The sequence below is a fragment of the Microtus pennsylvanicus genome, chromosome 12 (genome assembly GCF_037038515.1).
Source record: "Microtus pennsylvanicus isolate mMicPen1 chromosome 12, mMicPen1.hap1, whole genome shotgun sequence".
In the NCBI taxonomy this organism is placed as follows: domain Eukaryota; kingdom Metazoa; phylum Chordata; class Mammalia; order Rodentia; family Cricetidae; genus Microtus; species Microtus pennsylvanicus.
In genome coordinates, this window is record NC_134590.1 from 26,338,283 (window position 1) to 26,352,336 (window position 14,054).

The window sequence follows — 14,054 nt, forward strand, 5'->3', positions numbered from 1 at the left end:
CTAGACTGTATGCACCTGCAATTCCGGCACTTCGGAGACTGAGACACAGTGCAGGGTCATTCTCTGGTGCAGGACTTCAAGGCGACCTGGGATACCTGAGACCCTGACTCAACAAAGTAAACAAACCTCAACCATAAAAAACCAAGTACCTCAGCTAGTAAGCAGTATGCCCAAGTTTCTTCCCTCAGTGTTGGGAGCAGAATGCAGAGCCTCATATACTCCAGGCAAGCACTCCAGGCAAGCACTCAACTACCCAACTCCATCCCAGCCCAGAATATGTTCCACTGTAGGGATGTGAAGGGCTTCCTGTTGCCAGGGCACTGGTATTCTTTCTCATGCTTCCATCTCCTTTCATCCCATGCCTCTACTTCCCTTTAATCCAGCTGGATATTTCCCTTAACAGAAAGAAGCATCTGCATAGGTGTGACGCCATTCCTCGTACCTTTAGGCTTGGCTCTACTAGTTGAAACGGACCCAGGCATCAGGGAACACTGAGTCATGGCAGAGTGAGGCTGCTGCTTTCAGTTCTCCCGGTTCAGGGCATGTCTGTACGCATAAGTATAAAAATAGTTTATTTCCCGAGTTTTATTCAGTACAAACGTCAAAAACAGGATTAAATCAAAGAGGTTCCCAAACTTATTATCAGGCTGGTTTTCAGGGCAGGCAAAGCACTGGTCAGGTAACTGGAGATACTGGTGATAAAATTCAGAATGTTAACTAATAACAACAAACTCCTTTCTCCCTGCACCCACTAGGGTGGTATCACACATTCCTATGATTTTTAGAGGTTTCTGTTGTTACTGACATGTAACATTTATTAAAAACCTAGGATATCCCATGACACTCAGTGATCATTTTAATTCCTGTACAAAAGAGAGAGGGGTAGGGGGTAGGGGGTGGGGGGGGGAGGCTCAAGCATGCATGCATGCAAAACTGTTTATACTCCTGGTTAGTGTCACCGTAAATCAGCTCAGAGATGCCCATTTACTGCAGTCGGCTGCCTCTGCAAAGCTTGGCAGGAATGTCTTCTCCGGGAGCACTGCTCTCCCAGTTAATGCTCCGCAGCACTGCAGTAGAACAGGGAATGGCAAACATTCCCGCAGCAAGTGTACTTCCCTTTGTCTCAGTGTCTCTAGGAACGGAATCTGTCGCCTGGCTCGCATTCTCCACCACAAAGGCTGCCTTAAAACAAAAATGGAAGGAACGCTTTCCTATGCTTCGGGTAGGAGACAAAAGTGCTCTTGTAGAAGTTGTGGTTGAAGAATGCAGACAGGGCCTGGCTGAAGAAGACGTACGTCACCACCAGCCACCAGGTTAAGTTGTGGAACCCAAAGGTGACTGCCATGGAGATGTAGATCATCAGCTCTGCAAGGTAGTTGGCTGAAGACACATAATCGAACCAGTCTCCGAAGGGGATCCTGTGCTGGCAGTGAACGATCACACCTGAAACAGAAAGGTGGCGGCGGTTAACCACTCCGCCTCCTAAACCATTGACAGGACCTCCAGCAAGTATCACCCCCACCCCCACCCCCGTAGGAAAACAACCATCCCCGCACATTTCCACCGTCACCAACCACAGAGTCAGGCGTGGTTCAGCATGGCTTTAATCCCAGCACTTGCGAGGCACTGGCAGGTAGATCTCTGTGAGTTCGAGGCCAGCCAGTGCTGCACAGTGAGACTATGTCTCAGGAAAAGAGAAGGCCTGCTGGGCATGGTGGAGCACACCTTTAATCCCAGAACTCGGGAGGTAGAGGCTGGTGGACCTCTGTGAGTTCGAGGCCAGCCTGGCCTACAAAGGGAGTTCCAGGACAGCGAGGGATATACTAGTGGCCCCATCTTAAAACAACAAAAACAACAATAAACACAAAACAAAACAACAGAAAAAAAACAAAACAAAAAAATCTGAAAGTCTCTGTTCAGGTTTCCCATCAGTTCTCACAGCACACAAGGGCTCAGATGCCAGAGTCAGGGTGCATGAGTTCAAATCCTGCCTCTCCCACTTGATATCTGTGTAACTTCACACAAATTGCTCAGTCTCACTGTGCCTCAGTTTCCTCGTCTATAAAACAAGAATCCTACAAACTGCACACATGAGGAGTCAGTCCAGCCTAACTCGGAAGTTCAGTTTCTTTCCTTCTGCTGGATCACGTTACCCCTTACTAATGTGAGCTTTCCACACGCTGATCAGTCACATGTGCGATGCTGTCCCCAGAGGTGGGTACAGGACAGAATTACAGACTGTCAGATCCGGAAGGGAGATCTGCCACTCCATTTAACCAATGGGAGGATCACAACTCAGGAAGGTGTCTTGTCAAAAAATGAGAATTTGATATCGACAGGGACATGAAAGGAAGGAATGACGGGCAGAGAAAGCCACCCCCGGGGGGCTAGAGCCCATCTGGGAGGCGCCGGGAGAGATCTCACCTTTTTTGTTCCTCCTGAGGTTGCTGAGAATGACGTGGCACTTGTACTGATGGGCGGATGACCAGAAGAACATCAGCATCCCAAGGATGTGGAACCACCGGGCTTGTGTTAGCAGATTCTTCCCCAGGACATAGACTATGGAAACAGGAACCACCCTATCAGCCAATGCTAACTCCAGAATCCCAGAGCTCCGAGAATTACGTCATCATGTTATCTTGTATTATAGTATCATAATATTGCCTCTGGACAGTGAGAGCTGCTTCTCAGTCTCCACAGCTCTGGTGATTACAGGCAGAGACTGAGCAACATCTTCTCTTGAACATTCTTCAAATGCTTCTGGCAAGAACAGCTCATCCCTGAGTGACTTACTGTGTGGTGAGATGCTTTATGCTTCTATGACTGAGTCTTATTTTAAGCTTTCTTGCTTACATTCTCCCATCAAGAAAAAAATTCTCTAAAGAAACATCTCCCTGAGCTTTCACCCAGAACCCTGTGAGAGAGAACCCGAATACAGAAAGCTGAGCTAACCCAGGCACAGTGGTTACATACCTGCTATCCTAGGACTTGGAAAGCTGAGGCAAGAGGATCAGGAGTTCAAGGCCAGCTAAGGCTGACTTGGAAAACACAATAACCACCCCTACAAATACGAGAGAAAGACAGAGAGACAGAGAGAGAGGGGGATGAGAACATGTATGCACTGCATTGCCTAGTTCTGTCTAGTAGAAAGACCTAAGGTAAAGGGTGAGTGGTCTCTCATAAAGAGAAGAAACATAAACGCTAAGAAAACTTAAACACTTAAAAATGATGTCCTTTCTGGATTAGAGCGAGCCTAGTCTGAGAGACTGTTCCCAAAGCAGAAGAGCTGGTAGCACAACCTTCATTTTGGTGTAGCAGCAAGAAGGGAAGGCAGGCCGCTGAAGGATTCCTAGAGCCACCAGAATGGGACAGTCTTGTCTTAGCTCAAGAAGCAGAACTTGTCCACTGAAAACTGGCAAAAGCCCGGGACTCTGGAGCTAAGGCAAAGCCCTAAGAAGCTGACTCGGGCAAGAGCACCAAGGATCACGCTACTCTATACAGAAACCCACAGTGGGAGTGAGTTGAGAATAACTAATGGCTAACCAGAATCCGCCAAATTCACCTGTGGCGATTTCAGTTCTAACCCGGTTCTTCTGGACTGCAGACACGCCTTTCACTTGCATAAGGGCCCTGATCACTGACAGAGTATCTGAGCTTAAAGAAATTCCGTTAAGTGGACATTGGCCTAGCGCACACGCAAACCTACAGTATTTCTATCAGGTCCTACAAACACCAAATGCAGCGTTTCCCACTATGGTGGTGAATTTCGATTTGTGTTTTTGAGATAGGGTTTGGCTGTGTAGACCTGGGTAGCTTGGAATTTAGTATATGGACAAAGCTGGCTTTGAACTTGAAATGATCCTCTTGTCTTCGTGCCATAAATGCTGGGATTAGAGGCGTGAGTTACCGCGCCTGGATAAAATACATAAACCCACTGCTGGGCAAGTGTTCTTAACAAAGAGGAGGAGTAACTAATCCAGTCATGATGCCCCAGGGGCTCCAGGGGACCCTGTGAGGGGTGATTGGGTGAAATGAAGCAGTGGCACAGAGGAATGCTTGGAAGGCTATTTTTGTGTGTGTCTTAGCTGTCTTTTTGTAAACATTTTTATAGAGTAAAAAGTAGAAGCAGACAGAGAGAAAGCTGGTGGGCAACCAAGGAGTTCTGGAAAGTTCCCCTGGGTGAAAAGCCGCAGTAACTGGCTGAGCATCTGAATGCCGTAGTGGAAGATGCTGGAGGAAAACCTGACTTGATTAATGGTTAACATGGTGGTTTGAGTGAGAAATGCCCTGCACAGGCTCAGGGACTTGTCTCTAGTTGGTGGCACTGTCTGTGGAGCTTTGGGGGTGGAGCCTGGCTGGAGGGAGCGCACCCCGAGACGTGAGACTCGAGACTAGATACCCTCTTCCTGCTCCCAAACATGAAGAGAAGGGTCGCAGGAGATCTGGGCTGAAAGCCCACTGCTTCAATGTCAAGTTAACCTCAGCACTGAAACAGCCATTCTAATCACCCCAAAGGATCAGAGTTCTATACTGTCCACACAGATTGCTTTTATGAAACTATGCTATGCAGCTTCCAAATAAGACAGCAAACTACCTCACTTCCTTCTTCACACAGAGCTCTTCCTGCTAGAGAACACTCGGACACTTTGAGGCCATTTCCAGTGACTGCCAGACTGGGCTGTCCTCTTCCCTCAGGCTGTCCCAGCTGAAAAGGCTTTGTTATGCGGGCAGTCCTCCCAAGAACTCAGGGCAAGAGAAAGGTTTGTTTTCCTTCTTCAGATGAGAATTACTGGCCTAAAGTGCTTCCCTCATCTCACAGTTCTGTGATTTAATCCCGCATAACTTCTTTCTCCCCCATACACCCCCAGATAGCTGGGCTCTGGCGAGGTCACTTCCTCCCATGCCCCCTTCTCCTCCTCTTTTGGACGTCTCATGCCTCCTGTGCTTTCTACAGGTCTCAAGAATACTCTGTACCTTACCATTGTCACTCAAGGCTTGGCTGCTTATGTCATGGCTGACATGTCTACCCTCTGACGTGACGACACTTGAACGCACTGCAAGGGCCACTCACCATTCTTGTCATCCATGGGCATTTGGCTCAGCACGGTTAGGCCGACTAGGACATAGTAGACAAGCCCGAAACAGTACTGCACGACGTGAATCACCGCATTGGAGAAGACGCTGACGTAGAAACACTCGAAGAGTCTCCGCAGGCTGTGGACCCAGAGGAACACCAGCACCAGGAAGGCAGACAGAGCCAGCTCACCCACTGCAGAGCAGAAGGCAACACGGTCAGGGGCTCCTCCAGCATTAAGCCAAGCGTTCTGCCTACCCACTTGAAACAGAGCCTCACACAGGCTCGGAGTCAGAGGGCTGGAGAAGCCATTCAAACTAATGTCTTCCTCTTTCAAGCTGTGAGGACACAAGCTGAATAACGGCCATGTGGTCAGCTAGTGCCTGGATGGTGGGAAGAGGGGACAGGACGCTTCTCTGATTCTACTTTATCATTTAAGAGCCTTCAGGCTACATGGACAACATGAGGAAGGGTCTGTGTGCTCAGGACTCGGGATCCGTGGGTCTCTAGTTCCTGTACCAACTGCTAGATGAAAATGGTCAGGGAGAGGTTCCTGGTGATGTTGGTACTGTCCTATCTGGTGGGATCCCGGGGCCACACCCACCCACAAAGGCAGAGACAGAGACGGGGATCCAACAGGTGGGTGTTTCTTTTTAGACGTAAAAAGCAGAGGACGGGAGCTGGGCTGGGCGGTGAAGCACTTGCCTAGCATCTGGGAGGTTCTGGACTCCAGCTCCAGTGCTGCCGAAAGAGAAAGGAAAGGAGAAATTACGCTTTCCGAGAGACCATGGGTCCCAGGATCCACCTTCCTGCAGGCCCGTCACTGCGTGCACCAAGGAGTGTGAAGAAAGCTCGTTTTTAAACATCATGAAATCTAGTCTGCTGTAACATGGACACAATCACAGGAACACAGCTTGGTGAAATTTTACTAATTCCCACTTATTACTAGCACGCAGGCTGAGAACCAAGGCTTGACTAGCACCCCCTAGTGTTCCTTTCTAAGCATGACCCTGTGTCGGGCTGTCCCAAAGTTGAGGACTCTGTTATTCCTTCTACCAGCACAGATCTGTTTTGCTCTTTTTGTATTGTGAGTAAATTAAAACCCAGTTTTTAAGCTCTTTATGAACAGGATAAAACAAATAAAACTTCTCAAATCTAACCTTCTGTTTACATGACCATGGTAAGCAACAAAGCGATGCCCAGGTATCAGAACTCCCTCCCCGCCCCCTCCCCCACCGAGCCTGGAGCTGCTGCTATGGCCGGTTAAATGCTATTTTGTAATGATCCGGCCAACAGCTGTTCACAGTTTCATTGTTTAACTGAAGACTGGCAATATAACAAGCCATTTTTGTTTAATTTTAATTAACTACTTACTCGTGCGTGTGCGTACATGCGTGTAACTACATGCGTGTGTGTGCTGTGAAGATGTCAGAGGACAACCCGTAGGAGTCTGTCTCCTCCTTCTCAAATGTGGTTCTTGCAGATGGACACTGGACCATCAGGCCTGGCGGCAAACACCTTTATCCACTGATCCACCTTACCAGACCTTTTTCAATGTTTACCAAAAGGTAATTTTTAAAAATCAAATTTCTGTGAGCCCCAAGGCATGATTCTGGCTGCAGCCGTATAAATATGATAAATGTTTCAATGCAAACTCAGGGATTCCCAAAGCTTCCCCAGCATGTGTGAGGCCCTCTTTGTAAGCTTATCAGCATACTGACAATATCAGAGGGAGAGCAGCCAGCCCTGCATTCAACACAGGCTTTCGAGGCTGCGGACCAGTCATGCAAACCCTGTCTGCCCTCCACTTTCCAGGCCCTGCAGAGGGGCCTGATTGGTGAACTGCAGCCAGGAACCAGGAACAGGCTAGAGAGCCAAATTACCTCGGAATGGCGTGGCCCCAAGAGTTCTGAGCAAAGCACGTAGCCAGTTTGGAAAAGGTGCTCCCAGGAAGAGAGATTGAGAAAGGGACCAGAGCAGGAAGCCATTCCACAACACCGAGATGATGTAGAAGTGGGAAAAATACCTGCAACAGGAGGAAGAGTTAGGTAACCGCCAGCCAGGACCTCGCAAGTCAGAGGATCCCGAGCTCCTCTGCCACCCCGCCCCCAAACACACATCCGTTTCCCAAAATAGAGTTTTGGTTTAAACAGAACCTGAATCCTGCAGGTAGGAATGTTTCAAAATGTACTTTCAAATCATGAGACTTGTTAAACTGGACTGGAGAAGGATCCGTTAACGGTCTCATCTCTGGGTAACAAGAGTGGCCCCCAAGTTCTCAGAAGGAGCCGCAGCTCCCTACAAGGAAGATCTAGACCATGCCAATACCAGTGAGATCCGTGGAAGTCTTTTAGAACCCAAACAGGATTGCAGTAAGGGCCAGCCATACAGCTGCAGCGCAAGTGTCCTGCAACCAGACGCAGAGCTGGAAGAACACTTCCAACGTGGATGTTGGGAACTGAACTAGACCCAAGGTCTACACAACTCAACACACTTCTATATTGTTAGAGTGGGCTCAGAGCAGAAGCTGTGGAGCACACATTAGGCTTTACCCTTTTAATATCTAATATAGTTTGTGCACTTATCTGCCACCAAAACCGAAAAAATTTGTGGGGGAATTTGAACTAGAAAAACATATCTGCTTTTTTAATTTGTGTCCAGCACGTACATCCAGTCCTTCCTCACCCTGTGTATTTAGCCTTTTTCTTCTCTTTTCATGTTATAATGTACCCACATGTATATGTGTTTGCACATATACATCTCATTGGCTAATGAGATGACATGGAGTTTTTTTTTTCTTCCTCCCTCCGTTATGTGACCTCATTTAATATTATACATTCCAAGTCTAAACCTTCTACATGAATTTAAAAATTTTGCAGGAAAATGGATGGACCTAAAATGTTTACTATTAAGTGGGGTCACCTTGCACACTTTCCAAGCAAAGGAAAAGGCTGCAAAGGCAGTGAGAGGGGTGTGTGTTGGGTGTGCTGCATCTGTGGCTCCCTTGTGGCTGTGTGGCAGGATCTGGAGAAGAGGGCAGGGGACACAGGGCCTGGAAGGATGCAGGCTTTTTGTTGTTGTTGTTGTTGCTGTTAATGGGGATCCTTTTAGGCACACCACACATTTTAGAAAGAAAATCATTATTCAATCCTTTCAAAAGTTTCAAAACATCTTTCTGAGGGGCTGAAGATATGGCTTAGCAGTTAAAAGAACTTGCTGCTCTTCTGAAGGACCAAGGTTCCATTCCCAGCACCCATGGCAATTCACAACCATCACAACCATCCAGTAAAAGAGGGATACAGCTCCCTCTTCTGCCTCCAGGGGCACCAGGTATGAGCATCGTGCCCAGGTATATATGCAGGCAAAACACCCCTAAACAAATAATAATAAAAATGACTAAACACCCATCTATTGAGAACAGAGACTATCTAGTCTTGAGATAAAAGGATGTAACCCACCTACTGGGGACACAGAGACTATCTAGTCCTGAGATAAAGGATGTAATCCACCTGCTTGGGACACAGAGACTATCTAGTCTTGAGATAAGGATATAGCCCATCTGCTGGGGGACAGAGACTATCTAGTCTTGAGATAAGAATGTAGCCCATCTGTTGGGGGACAGAGACTATCTAGTCTTGAGATAAAGGATGTAACCATCTGTTGGGGACACAGAGACTATCTAGTCCTGAGATAAAGGGTGCAGACTGGGACCTGGACCTGAGAAGGGGCATGCCATTTCATCTTTACAACAGTTCCACAGTTCGCTCTGGCTCTGAGAGGCTGAGTTCCTTATCCAAGGTCACAGTGGTGGCAGCAGCTGGCTTTAGAAGCAGCTAGAATGACTGCTGTTTACATCACATTGTTGCCCTCTGGTCTTCAGACACTCGTGCACGAACCAGTTTTCCTAGCCCGGTAACACACACAGCCAGTTTACCGGACACCTAAAGGCAAGTGAATCAGTTTCGAATGAATTACTGGGCTATGCCTTACGGCTCTTCTTGTTCCGTGGCACCTCTGGTTTAAATACACAATGTATTGTTTTCAGTCTCGTATTTATCCTGCTGTCTGAATGTCTTTCTATAGGAAACACTTTCAGGTCTTTACAGGAGGTCCTATTGCTTGCTTGTAGTTAAAGAGACAGCGAAGACTCCAAGTGCAGATCTCCAATCCCCATTGCCTTCTGGGGGAAGACACTCTGCTCCCTCCTCCTTCCATAACTTGCTTCCTAGAAGAGCTGTTTTCCAGGTCCCGGGAGCAGGGACACAGCAATCTTCTGACTGCACGAGGTTGGGTGTGGGTACTCCTCTGACTAACCACCACTTGGATGATTATTATGGGCTGTGGCTGATGGCACGGAGGAGATAGGTCTGTTGGGGAGTGTGGCGTTACCATTCTAACTAAGGCAGGTATGGAAGGCCCCATTGAAGATAAAATCACGAAGCTTTAACCCACGGACCGGCTGAGAGGGAGTATTTTCAGGTGATGTAAAGGCTCTGGGGTAGGATGTTCCAGTATAGAGCTGGAACAGGGCCAGCGGGAGCAGGTTACAGGACGAAAAGTCAGAAGGGAGACAGGACTGCATAGGGCTGGAGTCTGGGACACAGTCTTATTTACATACACGTGCACTGAGTGCTGAAACTGGCCCTGGAGTTAAGCCAGGTAAGCCTGGGGGTAATTAGGGAAGGATACTACCCAGGTGACTGGGCCTGCACTCAGTACTTTGATGCCACCCCCACCTTTGACACCTGAGGATACCATGATGCTTCAGCTGTAATCCACACGGGGCCACCATCTTCCTCCTGGACTAACACAGCAGCCTCTTGTCCAGTCTCACTCACACAATGGCGCCATCCTTTATGTCCTGTGATGCAATGTTTTCCACCACAGAGCAGCTTCCATTCCCCGGAACAGAGTCCCAATCCATCCTGGCCCACAAGGCTCTGCCGAGAGGCTCTCTCCCCATTCCACCCTCCGCCCCTAGGTAGTGCCACCTCGAAACTCTTATTCCTGCTCCAATAGCCTTGCTGGGTCTCCTCTGGACCACTTGACAGCTCAGAAAAGATTCTGCCTCTTTGAAATTGGTTGATATATTTTTCTGTTTGCCTATCAGCTCCACAGAGCCTAGACTAGTGCAGAGATTAAGAGCAGGCCCTCTGGGAAAACTGGCACTGCAAAGGCGTCAAGGACAAATAGCTCATTCACAGAAGAAACTAGTTTAACCACCAAAGCAACTGAGCGTCCACCCCTTAGCCTCTGTTCCAAACATTCTGGTAGGAGGGCCTTTTTGCCTCTAGGCACGAGCTGAGACAGCTATCGCTGGGGACACAGGCTCTAGGCCCCTCTCAAAACATCACCACAAGCATAATGCACATGGAGGATACGAAGCAAAGAACTGAATGGACATCTAGGTAATCCAGTCATTAAACGTCCAGTTGACGCCATAAGGAACCCATGCGTTTGTTGCGCATTGGACAAGGAGCCCTAGAGGTGAATAACTACTATGTTTTTGTGGCTATAGAAACAATACTGTTTCAAGGGGTCTTCACTATTTATTTTAATGTACTATATTCTATCAAAAACTTGGAGACACTGCTATTGTCCTGTGGTTTGTTGATGATGTTCATGATTAAGGAAGTGCTAACTTTTCAGCAGGAGGTTGATGAAGATAAAGATGTAACCCGAATCCAATCCACAGATCCCGACTGCTGATTGGACACTGGGCAGCACCTGACAGGCAGAGCCCCATGCAGTGATAACAGTTTCCGCGTTATTTGGCGCTATTTTGAAATTTTAGAAACAGAAGTGTTTCCATCTACTGTGGAAGCCAAGAACAATGGGACTCTTGGGTTGTGATCACTTATTTATACAGACTTTTTGGGAATTCAATCAAAACAAGAAAAGCAGTTATTGCCTTGATTAAAAAACAAAACAAACAAGCAACCCCCACCGCCAACTCAAACAAACGAACAGCTAGTACCAGACTGGAGAACAGAAAACAACATTCCAGGAACTTGGGTTTTATTCTTGCTTCCTTAGGAGAAAATAACTACAAACTAAATGACCTAAGTACTACCACATATGCTGAAGAAACGTGGTTCATTGCTACCTATTTGTAAGCATAAAAGTCACAGGCTTGGGCTGGAGAGATGGCTCAGTGGTTAAGAGCATTGCCTGCTCTTCCAAAGGTTATGAGTTCAATTCCCAGCAACCACATCAGGGCTCATAACCATCTGTAATAAGATCTAGTGCCCTCTTCTGGCCTGCAGACATACACACAGATAGAATATTGTATACATAATAAATAAATATAAAAAAAAAGTCACAGGCTTATTTTTCAATTTTCATTTCTGAGGATGATATTACATTTTGCACAAGGAAAACCTATTCAAAATACTTAAGTAATAAGCACACTGACTAAGGTGACCAAATATTATAAAATCTAGATTAACCAAGGCATTATGAAGTGCCACCCTCCGGGAGTAAATCCACAGCCATTTGATCTCTCAGACATGACTCAGGCTTGCATGGGGCAAGAGCCTGCCAGGGAGGCATGCCGGGGGTTAAGAGTTTGGGATTGTAGGCCGACAGGCGGGATTCAAGGTCTGGCTGCCACCTCACTGGTGAGACAAGCCTGAATTTGTACGTAAGTGGGTGGGAATGGTGACAATGACATGTCCCTCACAGGCCTGACATGAGGACGAAATGAAGAAAGGTATTTAGCAATGAGAGTCTTGAGTACGTGACACACGGGCAACTCAGCTGTGGCTTCTAATACACTATACTTTATTTTTTGCTCATGAAAAGTGTTAATCACAATGCCACTGAAGATACTTGGAAACCAGAGAGAAGTATAAAGTTGGCAGCAGAATGCTACTTTACTCAACTCTAGCTACTACCTTTTCATATAAATGGGAGGCAGCAATAAGGAAATGACCGGCAAGAAGAAAGGTGAGAGGGCTTTGTTGCCATGTGTTCTGAAGACCTTGTCACTTTTGATGCAAATGCTCCCTTGGTTTTTCTTTGCCTCACTTAAAAATGCCTTTCCTTACTGGCCTGGATTTGTGGGACCTTCCCCAGTACTGAAAAATAAAGTACAATTTAGGGGAAAACACCAACGTCCACCACCACCTCAGAGCACTTGGACACCACAGAAGGTTCTGCTCTAGAATTCTGGAAAAGGAAAGAATAATTATTTCACAACAGTGCTGGAATGACAAGAAGCCCGGAGTGCCAAGTGTTACAGGGATGAGCACAGGTAAAGCTCACCTCTTCTTGGCTGTTATACAATGACAGGCTGGAGTACAAGAGCTGATGAGCCCCATCCACAGCCAGAAAGGGCAGAAGTGATTTCTAAATGTGCTTTTAAATCCAGGGACACTAGGACCTTTCTCAAAAGCCAAAAACTCAATTACTATATAGCAGAAAGGGATACAGGCCAATCAAACCTGATTACAACAGGATGGCAGAGTTGGCTCACATGTCTAAAACTGAACCTCTAAGGAACGGTTCTTTGGGGCCTTATCTCTTTACTGTACCAGCCACTTGGCGTGCCTCCATTTTGCCACTACACCATACATTCTTCACAATGTTGTGGATCTCCGGTCTCAGACTGAACCCCTGATAGATCGCTCTCCAACAGACAAGAGAGAGCTGTGGCCAGCCCACTTTTCTGTGTTCATTGGCGGATCCACCACCATCTGCAGAGGTGGGCACTGTTTACAGACTTTGAAAATAACCTAGACGAACCCATCACAATTCTTCAAATTCAGTTCGAAATACAGAAGTATGATACATTTCAAAGAAAAGACACAGCTTTACCATCTAGAATGGTGCTAAACTGACTGCTCCATCTATATACAGAATTCAACGTGGGGCAAAAACAAGAAAACCATGGAGCAAGTCTCACATATTCGGAGTAGATTCTATTTGTGTCCGGATGATTTTAGTATTTCACAACGTTGTGAAACCTTCCGGGATGGGGCTAGCGCACCTGCTGAGATGCAGGCGCGGCGTGTCAGCCATGCTCCAGGATGGTACCCTCTAGACCTCCTTTGTGACTGTGTCAGATTGGGGAGACAACTGGGGAAATCAAGGAAGACCCAGTCTCCATGTCGACAGAATCCCACGACCTCAAGTTAAGAGTGTTGGGAAGGGGAAGTGGAGAATTTGGGGAAAAGACGCTTGGGCGGACCCTTAGGGTCTGGGCCAACCTGGGGGATGCTCAGTCATTTCCGGGGACGGCTCTGGGCAGCCACAGGCTCGCGTGCCCGCGCAGCCTCGGCTGCCCCCTGCCGGGCGCGCCCCGCCACCGCGGTTACCTCTTGGGGACATCGAAGGCCCTGCAGACGGCGGGGCGGAGCGGGCCGGACAGCTTGGTCTTCCCGTAGCGGATGAGGTCCTGGAAGAGCGCACAGCTCGGCAGCAGCCCGGCGGGCGCCAGCTGCAGGAGCAGTGCGAGCAGGAAGGCGGCGGCCAGCGCCAGCCACACCGTGCGCAGCGGATTCAGCGCCGAGAGCTCGACCCCGGCCCAGCCAGCCATGGCCCGGGAGCGGGCTACGCACGCGCGCCACCCGCCCTCCCGCCTCGGCGGCGCGCTTGGCTATGACGCGACACCTGGGCGGGGCCGCGCGTCCCCGCCCTGGCTCTCCATTCCAGAGCGGCGCTGCTCCTGCCCACCGGCTTCATGGGGACAGCGTTTTGGACTCTCATCGCCTCTAATCCTGCACAGGCATTCCTAGATGCAACTCCACCTTGAAATTCTGCAGAAACATGCAAGAACACCTGCTACAAGTCCTTAAAAGAAATAAATGGCATTTATTTACTTGTTTAGTGGAGTGGGAACATATCAAGATGTGTGGTTGGAACCTAAGATAGCTTGGGGGAACTGGTTCTCTCCTTTCACCAGGCACGTGGAATCCAACTCTAGTGGTCAGGTTCTCGCCAGCCCAGGTATCTGTAAACTTGGACTGTTACGATTACT

At 48.1% G+C, this 14,054-nt stretch overlaps 1 protein-coding gene across 1 annotated transcript; it reads right to left on the bottom strand.

The window, feature by feature from the left end:
• Nucleotides 1-570: 570 nt before the first annotated feature.
• Srd5a3 (steroid 5 alpha-reductase 3) lies at nucleotides 571-13,664 on the bottom strand. The gene is made up of 6 exons (XM_075943081.1): nucleotides 13,393-13,664; nucleotides 6,958-7,100; nucleotides 5,780-5,815; nucleotides 5,072-5,269; nucleotides 2,425-2,559; nucleotides 571-1,443 (listed from the first exon to the last, which is right to left on the bottom strand). Exons 1-6 carry the CDS (start codon nucleotides 13,611-13,613, stop codon nucleotides 1,184-1,186), a joined length of 993 nt encoding a protein of 330 aa, XP_075799196.1. The 5' UTR covers nucleotides 13,614-13,664; the 3' UTR covers nucleotides 571-1,183.
• Nucleotides 13,665-14,054: the final 390 nt, after the last annotated feature.